The sequence below is a fragment of the Erpetoichthys calabaricus genome, chromosome 17 (genome assembly GCF_900747795.2).
Source record: "Erpetoichthys calabaricus chromosome 17, fErpCal1.3, whole genome shotgun sequence".
Classification (NCBI taxonomy): Eukaryota; Metazoa; Chordata; class Cladistia; order Polypteriformes; family Polypteridae; genus Erpetoichthys; species Erpetoichthys calabaricus.
In genome coordinates this window covers 30,107,910-30,122,593 of record NC_041410.2, presented here as the reverse complement: position 1 = coordinate 30,122,593, position 14,684 = coordinate 30,107,910, and the positions used below count along the sequence as shown (strand labels likewise).

The 14,684-nt window shown below is 42.1% G+C and overlaps 1 protein-coding gene across 2 annotated transcripts in view; it reads left to right on the top strand.

Moving 5' to 3' along the window:
* The first annotated feature begins 93 nt into the window (after window positions 1-93).
* Window positions 94-14,684, top strand: part of LOC114668231 (cholesterol side-chain cleavage enzyme, mitochondrial) — a 39,074-nt gene continuing 24,483 nt past the window's right edge. Inside the window, exons 1-3 of one of the 2 annotated variants that reach the window (XM_028823900.2) lie at window positions 94-206; window positions 9,632-10,063; window positions 11,764-11,919. In XM_028823900.2, the coding sequence (XP_028679733.2) occupies window positions 9,777-10,063; window positions 11,764-11,919 (443 nt within the window). In that variant the 5' untranslated portion in view covers window positions 94-206; window positions 9,632-9,776. Of the gene's footprint in view, window positions 207-9,580; window positions 10,064-11,763; window positions 11,920-14,684 lie in introns of those variants that run through there. The other variant, XM_028823901.2, reaches the window with a different exon arrangement.

Genomic DNA, 14,684 nt, shown 5'->3' with positions numbered 1-14,684 from the left:
TCATATTGTTACTTAGGTGTGGCTCTTCAGACTGCTGTGTTGGCACTGATTTATGTATCAACTTTAATTTCCTTTCACTTTTTTTTTTTTTTGCAGGGGTAACGATGGCACTGGTTATCTCCAGGAGTCTGGGTCTGAATCTGGTCTGCTCATTGTCCTGTGCGAGGTTGGCATGTTTTCCTCATGTCTGTGTAATGTTCTTACAGGTATTCTTATTTCCCTCCTTCATCCCAAAGACATTCATGTTGATTTAATTCTCAGGTGGGGTGGCGTGAGTGTGCCCTGGCACTTAATTCAGAGGGGATTCCTGCCCTGCAAGTGATAGGCTCTGCCAGCTGGCAGCCCTGAATTAGAATTAAGTTGGGTCAGAAAATGGATTGCTGGGCATTTTTGTCTTTTAGTTTTGCTTCAGTATGCTGCACAAATAGCTAATAATGATATTTTCCTCAAAATGAAGATGAATTATTGTAGTGCCACCTGGTGGAATGTTCCAGATTTGCATAAAGTACAGTGCATCCGGAAAGTATTCACAGCGCGTCACTTTTTCCACATTTTGTTATGTTACAGCCTTATTCCAAAATGGATTAAATTCATTTTTTTTCCTCAGAATTCTACACACAACACCCCATAATGACAACATGAAAAAAGTTTACTTGAGGTTTTTGCTAATTTATTAAAAATAAAAAAATTGAGAAGTCACATGTACATAAGTATTCACAGCCTTTGCTCAATACTTTGTCGATGCACCTTTGGCAGCAATTATAGCCTCAAGTCTTTTTGAATATGATGCCACAAGCTTGGCACACCTATCCTTGGCCAGTTTCGCCCATTCCTCTTTGCAGCACCTCTCAAGCTCCATCAGGTTGGATGGGAAGCGTCGGTGCACAGCCATTTTAAGATCTCTCCAGAGATGTTCAATTGGATTCACGTCTGGACTCTGGCTGGGCCACTCAAGGACATTCACAGAGTTGTCCTGAAGCCACTCCTTTGATATCTTGGCTGTGTGCTTAGGGTCGTTGTCCTGCTGAAAGATGAACCGTCACCCCAGTCTGAGGTCAAGAGCACTCTGGAGCAGGTTTTCATCCAGGATGTCTCTGTACATTGCTGCAGTCATCTTTCCCTTTATCCTGACTAGTCTCCCAGTCCCTGCCGCTGAAAAACATCCCCACAGCATAATGCTGCCACCACCATGCTTCACTGTAGGGATGGTATTGGCCTGGTGATGAGCGGTGCCTGGTTTCCTCCAAACGTGACGCCTGGCATTCACACCAAAGAGTTCAATCTTTGTCTCATCAGACCAGAGAATTTTCTTTCTCATGGTCCGAGAGTCCTTCAGGTGCCTGTGGCAAACTCCAGGCGGGCTTTTACTAAGGAGTGGCTTCCATCTGGCCACTCTACCATACAGGCCTTATTGGTGGATTGCTGCAGAGATGGTTGTCCTTCTGGAAGGTTCTCCTCTCTCCACAGAGGACCTCTGGAACTCTGACAGAGTGACCATCGGGTTCTTGGTCACCTCCCTGACTAAGGCCCTTCTCCCCTGATTGCTAAGTTTAGATGGCCAGCCAGCTCTAGGAAGAGTCCTGGTGGTTTCGAACTTCTTCCACTTATGGATGATGGAGGCTACTGTGCTCATTGGGACCTTCAAAGCAGCAGAAATTTTTCTGTAACCTTCCCCAGATTTGTGCCTCGAGACAATCCTGTCTCAGAGGTCTACAGACAATTCCTTTGACTTCATGCTTGGTTTGTGCTCTGACATGAACTGTCAACTGTGAGACCTTATATAGACAGGTGTGTGCCTTTCCAAATCATGTCCAGTCAACTGAATTTACCACAGGTGGACTCCAATTAAACTGCAGAAACATCTCAAGGATGATCAGGGGAAACAGGATGCACCGGAGCTCAATTTTGAGCTTCATGGCAAAGGCTGTAAATACTTGTATACATGTACTTTCCTAATTTTTTTATTTTTAATAAATTTGCAAAAACCTCAAGTAAACTTTTTTCATGTTGTCATTATGGGGTGTTGTGTGTAGAATTCTGAGGAAAAAAATGAATTTAATCCATTTTGGAATAAGGCTGTAACATAACAAAATGTGGAAAAAGTGATGTGCTGTGAATACTTTCTGGATGCACTGTATGTGCACAAGTATAGTCAGTACACTGCTTGTGTAGCAGCAGCGTCCACAGGCAAACATGTCGCATAGAGTACAGTTTATTTCTGGCCTAACAGCGTAGGTATCAACCATAATTAGTGCTTGTGTAGTTAGGAATGGTGTGTATGTGTGTGAGTGTGTGTTTGGTTGCCGGTGCAAAAATAGGCCAACCCATAATGAATTTCTCATATAGCATTTGATTAACATTGTAGACTCAGAAATTCCTACATTTATAATAAAAGCAGCCATCTTCCCATGGACTGGCAGAGGCAAGCGGACTAAATCTTGGAAGTTGAAACTTGTTGTGCAGGTACAAAAACAAAGGCTGAGCCAAGTGTGCCACCAAATGGAAGGAGGCTGGAAGGATTAAAAGTAGGAAAATGGAGATCAGGTATAAAAAAGATAACTGCTGTTGCAAGAGGTTTGCCATCTTGTATTATTGGTAATAAAGAAAAACAGTATGAGAAAGAAAATTCAGTGTGGTTGAAAGTTAAAATAGAGTGATGTGTGAATAGTTTAGTTCTGAGAGATGTAACAGTTGGCATGAAAAATGTGAGGTGCTAGCATGTAGATCACCCTCTGCTAAAGCAGATAGCAAAGATTAAAAAAAGGGGGTGTAACCCACCCATGTTAAAAGTTAGGGCAATAGTAACGGGATCTGACTGGACCCCAAAACATGGACAGGGTAGCATGTGAGACAAATGAGAGCTCAGATAAAGAGTGGGAATGTGTGTCTGAGCAAAAAGAGAGGGATGAAGGGAAGGAAAAACAGCAAGGGTGTTTCCTTTACATTATTCTTCAATGCATCTCATTCTCCATGTAATTCTGAGGTCCATCCAGTATTTAAAGAACACACTACACTGATTGCTATTTTGCCACTTTTATGAAAGATAACCAGTACTGCACTGAAATTTGATTTGGGAAAAAAGAAGTCAGATGGAAGGGAGAGAAGCTGGTGACTTTGAATGGCCATTGTTGATTGCAAGGCATGAACTGGATAATGGATTATGGGAACTGAGTGAAGAAAGTGTGGAAATAAAACAATGGACAGTGGAAGTCATATAAGTGATTGAACAAATCAGTACTGGACAGCAGTCCTATTACTGCATATATTTCTCCACCGCTTCATGTGGAACCCTTGCTTGCTGTCTCCTTGATCTCCTTCAACACGGTTCATAAATAATTTAATATCGACTGTAGTGTCCTTACCAGCTGAAGGAGTTCTTTTAGCTGCCAGACAGCAAGATGACCTTCGGGTTATCTCATCAAACTCCGGGTGGTATTTCGGTCTTTCACATTTGATCTTTATGAGTCTCTCGGCAAGAGTCGGTCTTACGCATGCTTAAGTCAGGTTTTCCATGGCATCATGGGAGGTTGAGTCCAGAAGTCCCCTTACCGGGACAGTCTGCTCTTATCTCGAATATTTTATCGATGAGGCCCAAATATGAATCTGTGATTTGTAATTTAAAAAGGAAGAGAAATCGTTTACCACCGTCTTGCGATGTCGATGTCACTCTGGTCTCTCGCTGTCTCAAGGCCTTTTCGTTGGGGAGCTGAAAAATATCAAAGATGGCTCGACACAGGTTATCCGTCCCAACGGAGTTAGTCCACGAGGGTCATTTTGACTGTTTTCGAGGCCTTTGCCTCTTTGACGGTACGTACCACGTCATTTTTCTCATCGAAGAAATGTCTGTAGGGATCCCATACTTGGAGCTGATACGTTGGTCATCTGTCTTCCATGATATGTGAGCTCCCCGACGGTGACCAAGGGTCTCCTTCCAATCTCTCCACTTCCAAGCTGCCTACCCAATTTATTACTGGTGTGAGGTGTGGTGCAGGTTGCGTGAGAGTACAAGTCTGGATTTTGGCCACAATTCATTTATTTTGCAGGTCTTCAGCTAAATAGATGGTCAGAAAATGCAGCAATTGTGATCACAAGGGGGCACCACTGAGGCCCAAACCGTAGACACATTAATGCCTGGCACACTTGTAGGTTTAAATAAAAGTTGTTTATTAAACCTCAGCACAAATCCAACAATCAGCCTTCCAACCACCAGTTGCACAATCACAAAAATAAATTCTTCCTCCTTCCATCCTCAGTTGAGTGTTGCCCACTGCCTCCTGACTCTGATTCCCCAATGTGAGGCAGTGGACTTCTTTTAAAACCAGACCTGGGAATGCTTTCAATGCTACGCCATGTCTTCTAGGAAGAATTTCAGGGCCATAAATAAAAAAGGGAGGTCTTCCCTTGACAACCCCCTCTATCAGTATGTAGGGACCTCGACATGGCTGCAATTCAGGATTCCATCTCCCAAGCACCCCTTCGGGTGTCTCCACTGCCACCTGGTGTATTGGGGATGGAATAACTCACATTTCTCTGTATCCGTTGGTTTATCATTTATATCATACACAAAGTAATTGTGCATTTCGATGTAAACATGTACAACGTCCTGTTAACAAGGTTAACACCAGCACTACTTCAGCTACAACTGCAATTGCACAAAATTCCTTCGTAAACAAAACAGATAATGGCGCACACACTGATGTCAATCCAAGAAGATACCGGCGCACACTCTTGACGTTACAAGCCAAAAAACTCTGTCTACGTGTCTACAGGGGGTTGGGGCATGTATTTGACAAGAGTGACTGTGCTTGGACTTACATGAGCCTATAAGATCCCCGCTGGGGGATGAGTTGTCCTCTGTGCTTTTCCATTAGTGAACGGCCCAGGAAGGTGTGTGTTTGCCTGGCGCTACAGTGGCACAATAAAGAGAGAGGCTTTCAAAGATCTGCTCTCTCTCTGCCATGTTGCATGTTGTAGCCTGATGAAAGCAGACCAGATGATGACCAGGCTGTGTGGGCCAGTGCAGATGATGAGCTGACCAGGCAGAATTGTAAGCATCACTAAGTTTTTACCCCACCTGAAACTACACATCTAACGTTATCAGGTTGTATGGTCATGGTTTAAATGTCGCATTCTATTGGATTGTATGGCTCCAGTTATAATAAAATGTCAGCAGGCATACCACCTGCGCTTCAGAACAGGTCATCTACCTGAAGCTAAGCATGTTCGGGCCTGTACTGTACTTTGATGGAAAACCACCAAGGAAAACTTTGTGTTGCTTCTGGAAGAGATGTTGGTGAGGCCAGCAGGGCCTCCTGTGGTGTGTGTTTGTGTGTGGATCCCAATGCCCCAGTGTAGCGATGGGGGCACCAAGCTGTAAAAATGGCACCATCCTGTGGATGAGAGGTAAACCGAGGGCCTGACTCTCTCTGTTCATTAAAAATTCTTTTGTAAAGAGTACGGTTTATTCTGATGTCCTGGATAAATTGCCCGTCATGGCCTTGCCCATTCTAGCCATAATCATCCCCTGCCTGTAACTGGCAATCTCTCTCAGCCTTTCACCAACCCAACTAACAGTTAATTTGTGGCGAGTGTACTGCTACAATAATGGTTGCTGTTACGGTATCCGTCAATAAGGGCGCGCACATAAAGGCGACCTTCAAAAGGGCGACCTCAATTGGGCGTGGCGAATAAAAGCGCACATAAATAAAAGCGATCTTCAAAAGGGCGACCTCAATTGAGCGCCGAATAAAGGCGCGCGTAAATAAAGGAGTGCTTCAAAAGGGTGATGTCAATTGGGCGCAGCGAATAAAGGCAAACGCAACAAAATTATTACAGAAAATTTATTACATAAAGGCAATGACTGAATGTATAAAAAGGTGAAAGCAAGTTACACTTGAAGCTGTAGATTATGTGCAATGCCACGTTGATTTTTGAGATGCGGTCTATTAGCATAATCAAGGTGTGACACCCCGTGTAGTGGGAATCAAATCACCAGTCTACACTCTTTATTCTCCGCGCCCAATTGAGGTCGCCCTTTTGAAGGTCGCCTTTTTGTGCGCGCCCTTATTGAATAGAACCTGCTGTTACATCATCCAGATGCGTGCCACACATTGGTGGTGGTTGAGGTGGTTCCCCTCTGTCTAAGCTCTTTGAAAAGCAAGAAAAGCGCTATATAAATGTAATCTCTCAATTATAAAAGAAAATCTTGAGATGAGACGAGACTATTGCCAAGAGATTTTTTCAAGTCCCGCCCTCCTCTCAACCATTTCTGGCTAACGGCTCACACCCACGGTGTTCTCACCTCTCATTGGTGTCAGACACAGTTCCTGTGCTCTCGGCTCTTATAAATTTTTACGTTTACCTCACTTTAGGTTCCCAATAAAAGAAGACTTGTATTTCTAAATCTTATTGAAGAATTTCATCCCGAACGGTTATCAACAGAAGAAATGAGTACACGGGCAATCCTAGCATTGAGAAACGATGAAGTCAAATGAATTAACGTGAGAATTGTCGATCGGTTACACGGCAGATTGGTTAAACGCGTATCAATAGACTATGCTGAAACAGTTGGTGGTGATGGTGCGGAAGATGAAAACATCAAATTGCAATATCCCGAAGAATATCTACAACCGTTAACGCCGTCCGGTCTTCCACCGCACAAATTATTGTTGAAAGAAGGATGTATCGTAATGTTATTGCGTAATTTATGTCTAAGTGATGGGCTATGCAATAGGAGATTAGTTGTATTCAAAATTGGTCGAACAATTCTGACATGTAAAATTTTAACAGGCGACAAGAAAGGTAATGAAGTACATCTTTAGGGGATAACATCAGACACCAAAGGAGATCTCGATATGCCATTCGTATTAAAACGTTTACAGTTTCCCGTTAGAATAGCGTTTGCTATGACAATTTAAGAAATCACAGGGACAAACATTCGAAAAAGTCGGCTTATTTATTAGAGAGAAAGAAATGAAATTCACTCACGGGCAGTTATACGTTTGAACAGAATCAAAATTCAATGTGATATTGAGGAGAAGTTAATTTCAAATATTGTTTTTACTGAAGTTTTACAGTAAAAGTGTAAGTTTAAAAAGTATTTGCATGTTAATTTCAAAGCCAAACAGAACGTAAAACGTATAACGCAATGAATACCTGTAATGCAACATGAAACAATTTTCTTTCAATTTATTACGTTTTACTATTTTTTTAATATGGGTAATTACTCGCTGTAATATAAAATAGTTCTATTATGCATATGAAAAAATTCACATGACAATAACACTCTTTTTAAATTGCACATCTGCTTCCCCATATGTGAGTGGTTAGTGCATAGTGCCCGTCCAGGGGTTGGCGAGCAGGGGGCAGAGTCCCCTAGTTAATTATTATTATTATTTTACCTATAATACATAGTTAAAAGTGTAGCACTTTCTCCTGCTTGTTCTTTCCCTCTCTCTAATTTACTGAGGTTATATAGGGTGGTCCAGATTTAATTATTCAATTTTCATTACGCTATAACTTAAGTTTATTACATAGAGAATCCACAGCACCTGCCCTGCACATAGAGATTTCACTTAAAATTCTTTTTGTTGCCGATAGATGGCAGCACTTGCCCTGCATTCCTAAATGGCGGGGAGACGGTTGTCAGTCGAACAGTTGCATAATTAGATCTGGACCACCCTGCAGATAATAAAAAGAAGTGGGTTGGGGGGAGTGCTGAAGTGAAGTAAGGGGTGCTGACGTGCTGCCGGTGTTTCAGGTCGCCAGTGCTGTGAAGGAGCAGTGCTGACCAGCTTTGTGCTCATACGTCTCATATGTCATTATAATTTGAAGATACCAAGTGAATTCTTGCATGAAGCTGTGTAATGTTGCGTCGTAGTCACTAGATGGCAGTCAAGTGTCAGCCATAAATGTCCTTTAAGCTGATGAGCACAAAGTCACACAGCAAATGGATCAGAATTTAAATTCTTTCATTTTTCCAGTTTTTGACCTTCTTATTCCAGTACAGCACAGATGGAAGCAGCACTGGTTCTGAAGGGTGGCCCATCAGAGGGTGTGCACCCTGGTGTCCACTTTTAACCCTAAAATATTGTTCTCTTAGCTACCTTGTACCTGATACCACTAACTTAAACCCAATTATAACCTTTTTTTAATATTGTAAATAATGATGTTGGTGGTAATTATGTTAGCTTTTTAATTAATGACATTTTAATAAAGTGCTAAGTGATAATATATGCGAATCAGCCATAACATTAAAACCACCTGCCTATTATTGTTTAGGTCCCCCTTGTGCTGACCTCCTGAGGCGTGGACTCCATTATTCCGCTGAAGGTGTCTTATGGTGTTTGGCACCAAGACGTCAGCAGCAGATCCTTTAAGTCCTGCAAGTTGCAAGGTGGGGCCTCCATGGACCGGACTTGTTTTTCCAGCACATATCACAGATGCTCGATCAGACTGAAATCTGGGGAACTTGGAGGCCCAGTCAACACCTTGAACTCTTTGTCATGTTCCTCAAACCATACAAGTGAACATTTTTTTGCAGTGTGGCTGAGCACATTATCATGTCTGCCATCGGGAAATACCACTGCCATGAAGGGGTGTATGAGGTCGGCACCAGTCTTTAGGTAGGTGGTACGTGTCAAAGTAACATCCACATGAATGCCAGGGCCCAAGGCTTCCCAGCAGAACATTGCACAGAGAATGACATTGCCTCCATTTTCTTCCCATAGTGAATCCTGCTGCCATCTCTTTCTCAGGTAAACCACACATGTAGCCGGCTGTGCACATGATCTGAAAGAAAATGTGATTCATCAGACCAGGCCACCTTCTCCCACTGGTCCATGGTCTAGACCTGACACTTGCGTGCCCACTGTATGCACTGGGGTTAGCTTGGACCCTCTTAGTGGTCAGTAGCTACACTACAAGTTGTGATGCTTTGTGTGTTCTGATACCTTTCTCTCATGGCCAATAATACGCTTTCCATATATTTGTGCCACAGTAGCTCTTCAGGTGGATCGACCCAGGTGGACTATCCTTCACTCGCCCTGTGTATTAGTGAGCCGTGGGTGCTGAGGACCCTGTCACTGTTTTACCAGTTATCTTCCATGGACCACTTTTGGTATGCAGTACCCACTGCACACCGGGAACACTCGACCAGACCCACCCTCTTAGAGACGTTCTGACTCAGTCATCTGGCCATCACAATTTGGTTCTTCTCAAAATCGCTTAGATTTTTACACTTGCTCATTTTACACCTTCAAGATCTGACTGCTTACTTGCTGCCTAACATACCCCAGCCCTTGTAACAAGATAGTCCATGTTATCCACTTCACCATGAATGTTGTGGCTGACCGGTGTCATTCATCAATAGAAATTATAAAACTATAACAATGGGTCCAAACTAAATCTGCGTTTGCGTAATCCTTTCATAAGATTTTTTTAATGTGGTACCCCAAAATGTGTGAAATTCCTCCATTTTAGTTAGTTCCTTATTTTTACTTTTTATATATGTCACTCTACAAAGCTGGACATTTATTTATTTATTTTTAAAAAGATTGTCTTTGTATGAAGTCTTCACATGAATGTAAAAGTTAATTAAAAAAGTAATTATTAAAAGTACATTTCTTTTCAGATCCCACAGCTGGATCTTTTAAGAGATGTGCACAGCAATCCACAGACTTCAGTAGACATCTGCATGATTTGTAGTCCAGTGATTCATCTGCCCAGTAACCTTGAGGGTTTATCAACATAAAAAGCAGGCTGTTGTAAAGCAGGCTATGGCAGTCGGGATGATGGCTCTCTCCGGTCTGAAACATGTCCGAGGTCTGATGAGTAAAGGACAGACGGTGCTGCTTGCTCCTACACGCCTCTGCCACAGCGGCCTCGTCTCCGAGCCGTGTCTCACACCGCCAGTCTGCAGTGCGGCTGTGCGCAGCTTTGACGAAATCCCAGGCAACTGGAAAAGCAACGTTGGCAACTTGTATCGATTCTGGAAGACAGACGGATTTAAAAATCTGCACCACATCATGGTGGAGAACTTCAACACTTTTGGACCGATTTACAGGTAAGTGTTCTGTTATCCAAAATGCAAATATAATCTGTAAAAGTTGTCTGTAAATGGACTGCTGGTCATTTTTTTTTAAATGTGGTTAGTGGGCTGTTTTATGTTACAGAGTGAACAAGTGTGCCACACGGAATGTAAGATTATAAAGCACCGAAGGTACTGTGGCTAACAAAGTGAAACAAAATGTTAGACTAAGAAAAAGTACTGCTTTGTTCCTTGGACCTAAAACTCAACCTCTAAGGAACTTTAATTGGAATTGAGCACTTCTCTGTTTTTGGGACAGTCAGTTAGATTTTTTGTTCTTTTTTTTTTTTTTTTTTCTCTTTATTTCGCCTTATACAATTTCTTGTATTAGGAATTTGGTAGTTTTTGCATACCCCTTGGGGTCAGAGCGCAGGGTCAGCCATTGTACAGCGCCCCTGGAGCAATTACAGGTTAAGGGCCTTGCTCAAGGGCCCAGCAGAGCAGTGGCCTTTTTGGCAGTGACAGGGATTTGAACCGGCAACCTTCGGGATACCAGCGCAACTCCTTAGCCTCAGAGCCACCACTCCGCCCTTAGTTTACTTTTTACCATTTACTGCATGTCTTAATGATTCAGTATTTAACACTGAGACACACGGAGTCCCCCTGGCATTGAGTTGTGGCAGCTAACTCTAACCCTCCGAGCAAAAGGAGCACCTCCAGCTCCGAAGAAAATCACCGGCGTCTTTGACGTGATACACCAGCGATCTCAAACTCCAGTCCTGGAGTGCCGCAGTGGCTGCAGGTTTTCATTCTAACCCTTTTCTTAATTAGTGACCTGTTTTTGCTGCTAATTAACTTCTTATAAATTAATTGTAATTGACTTGCTCTTGAAGACTCAGACCCTTAATTAGCAGTGAAACAATAATGAGATACAAAATGAGCCAAAACAACTGGTGTCCATCGCACAATACCTGAAAATAAAGAAAGATCTCAGGAATGCTGATCTGCTCAGGTCACCAAAAACATTTTAGCGGAGCTCTTAGAAACGAGAAAATCAACAATTGCACAATGAGAGCAGCAACAAGTCATGGAATTAAAGAGTGGGTTTAATTAACAACAAGAATCGGCGCCTAATTAAGCAACTGGTTGGAGTGAACTTGGTTGAAGTTTGAGGCCCTGACTTAGGTGGTCTTCTGTTGGCTCCCTCACTTCACATTTCACTTCTGTTTGGGTGTCGTTTAAGGAAAGAAATGAAGCAATTCAGAGGAACGATGAGGACATTCAGGGGAACAAATCTTAAAAAAACAAGTCTATTAAAATGAATTCAATAGACGTTCATTAGCAGCAAAAACAGGTCACTGATTAAGAAAAGGGTTAGAATGAAAACCTGCAGCCACTGCGGCCCTCCAGGACCGGAGTTTGAGATCACTGCAATAGACTGCTGTCCAAAGCTGCCACAATATGGCATTGTTAGGATACACTAGTTAATTGTTACTAACCATCCCTGCAAGGCACTTCATGAAGCAAAGAAGAAATCAATTATGATTGAAGAAAATTGTCTTTGGTGTGATCTGTCGTATTTCATTACGAAAACGTAAACCCACTTAATATATCAACATCTACTGTGAGGTTCAAGCTTGAGCAGAACAGTTGGAGGATTATTATTATTATTATTTAGACTAGGCCATGGTCATTTGGATCCTTGTCTGTTTTTAATTAATTTTTTTATTCTTCAGAGAGAAAGTTGGATACTATGAAAGCGTGAACATTATACTGCCTGAGGATGGCGCTATCCTGTTTAAAGCTGAAGGACGCCATCCCAAAAGGTTGAAGGTGGAAGCTTGGACAGCCTACAGAGATTACAGGAATCGCAAATACGGAGTTCTGCTCAAGTAAGCCATTTAACAGTAACAAGCAGGAGTGGCACAGTGGGCAGTGCTGCTACTCTGTGGATCCAGTAGTTGAAATTGAATCTCACATCCAGTTATTTTCCATATGGGGTTTGCTTGGTTTCTCCGTTTCTGTGTGGATTTTTGTCTCTCTTTTCCCAAGAGATGCTTATTAGGTTAATAAGTGAATCCAAATTTGTTCTTCTGTGTGGGGTTGGACCCCAAACGTCCCCCTCACCCCCTTATTTTCATCCAGCTGAGATGGGCACATGCCAGTCCTTGTTCAGGTCGCTACATTGGCTCTTTGTAGCAGCATTAGGTTCAGGTCCTTAACCTGCGTATATGGAGTCTCTCATAAGGTCCGGTGCTCCTTCTTGCCCATTCAGGTCTGCTAATGAACAGCATCTTGTAATGCTACCTCTCTGGGGCATCAAGTCCCAATCCAGACTCTTTTCATGTGTGGCTCCTAGCTGGTGGATCAAGCTGACCATCTCTGTCCAAACTGCTGACTGTGTTTTAAGAAGTGTTTGAAGACCCTCATGTCCTGTGCAGATCTTCTGTAATTGATAATGGCTTTCATAGGTTCTTGTAAGTAATGAAAGATGAGCCAGTCTTGTGTTCTGTTTGGTTTAGAGCAGGGCTGTCCAAATCTGATCCTGGAGGGCTGAAGTGACTGCAGGTTTTCATTCTAACCCATTTCATAATTAGTGAAAATTTTTTTGCTGCTTAATTGTCATGCTATTTAATTGTTTCTTTTTTCCTTAACTCTTTGAGGGCTAATATTTTTTCCAAAAATCAAATCTTTCTGAAAAAGCACACAAAGCAATGCCTTCAAATCAACATAAAACATCTGTTGCTGCATGCTGTGGATGCTGTTGGTGCCTGTTCGGTATCTCGATGGACAGCAGAGCTGGCTGTCTGGCTGTTTTCATGTGGCAGGTGGGCAACGGTGGCAGTTGCAGTGCAGCGCAATTATGGTTTGTACATCGTCGTTGTAAGTGACAGTCCTCCCAGGCAAATGTTACTGTAGGCCCATCAGCTACATGGATGTGTTCAGCACCACAATCAGCTAATGTTGGTACCTCACTTTCATTTTCGATCTTCATCTCCAGATCACTTGCATCAAAATTGGGGTCCATGAAGTCAGAATTCAATTCAGAGATAATATGCAAAATGTTTTGCCCAGAGTGTGTTGCTTTGCACGTTCGCTTTGGTCTCTCGCCAGGTGTCGATGCTGTATAGGTTGTTCGCTCTTCGCTAACTTTGCTTTTAGCAAAGAGAATCAAACTAAAACGTAACGGCGAGTTTTTGCACAGTTTACAGCTAATTACCGTCTTCTAACCCTGAATTTCGGAAAAAGTCGACATCCGCCCGGAGAGAGTTAATTTGCAGCCAAAGAATAATGAGGTACAAACCAAGCCAACACATGACCAGCTAACTTGTGTCCATCATATCTGAAAGGAAAGACAGGTGAAGGTCTCAGTAATGTTGATCTGCTCAGGTGTTCTTAGAAAATAAAAAAAAACTCAACAGTTTTGGTAACGTCTGCTGTGTCAGAATGTACGGAAGCCGAGAGAGGACATGCAATACCATTATTTTTTTAAATTGTCTCCTCGAGATAACGGACTAATTTTATTGAGATCTCGAGAAAACGAACTTTGTTTTCCCGAGAGCAGCCGAAAGAAGAAGAAGAATGATTTTTATCATTCTTTATGAAATTTTATCGAGATGTTGAGAAAATGAAAATTTGTTTTCTTGAGATAACGGAATAATTTTATCGTGATCTCGAGAAAACGAAACTTAACCTTTGTCCCTGGCATCAGGTTCGCTTAGATTGCGATGCCTATACAGCTGATGCCTTGCTAACCGTCTTCTTAAATGACAGACACTAACGTTATTATTTTCTAAACTAAAACATAAACATATTTCAGATCTTGATTGAACAAAAATGTGACGCACTGATCAATACAGTTGTGCTCTTCTGCCATTTCAAACAGGATGTGACTTCAATAAGCGAAACATTAAACGTTAGATACAATTATGTCATAATTTTGAGAAAACAAGATCTTTTGTTTTATTGAGATCTCGATAAAATTATTCTTTTATCTCGAAAAAACAAAGTTCGTTTTCTCAACATCTCGATAAAATTAGACCGTTATCTTGAGGAAACGATTAAAAAAAATAACGCACGTTCTCTCTTGGCTTCCGTAAGAATGAGAGCACCAACTGGCCTTTTAATTTAATTTAATATTGAGTTTAATTAACAGCAAGACTCGACTTCTGATTAAGAAACTGTTTGAAGTTTGAGGCCCCGACTTCGCTGGTCATCTGTTGGCTCACCTCACCTCACATTGCATTTCTGTTTGGGTGCCGTTTCAGGAAAAAACTGAAGCACTTCAGAGGACTGAGTCTTAAATCAACCGTGCAATTAAAACAATGAGGAAAGAAGTCAGTTAAGAGCAGAAACTGATAAGACAGTGGCAGGAAGGAAAAGCCTGCAGCCAGGATCAGACTTGAGCTCAGCACTTGATGGTCAATTTTGTAGCTGGTTCCCAAACAGGCCCCCAAACTGATGTTTACTCAATTATGTCGGCCTGTTTTGTAAGTCACTTTGAATAAAAGCATCTGCTAAGTAAATAAATGGAAATCTGAAATACATGTAATTCCTGCCATGCATGCAGCTCTGGGTCAGTACTCAATTGAATGAAGTGAGTCTGAGATTGTTACCTGAGTATGTGATTAGCTACCACTTTGGAACAAAATGTCTC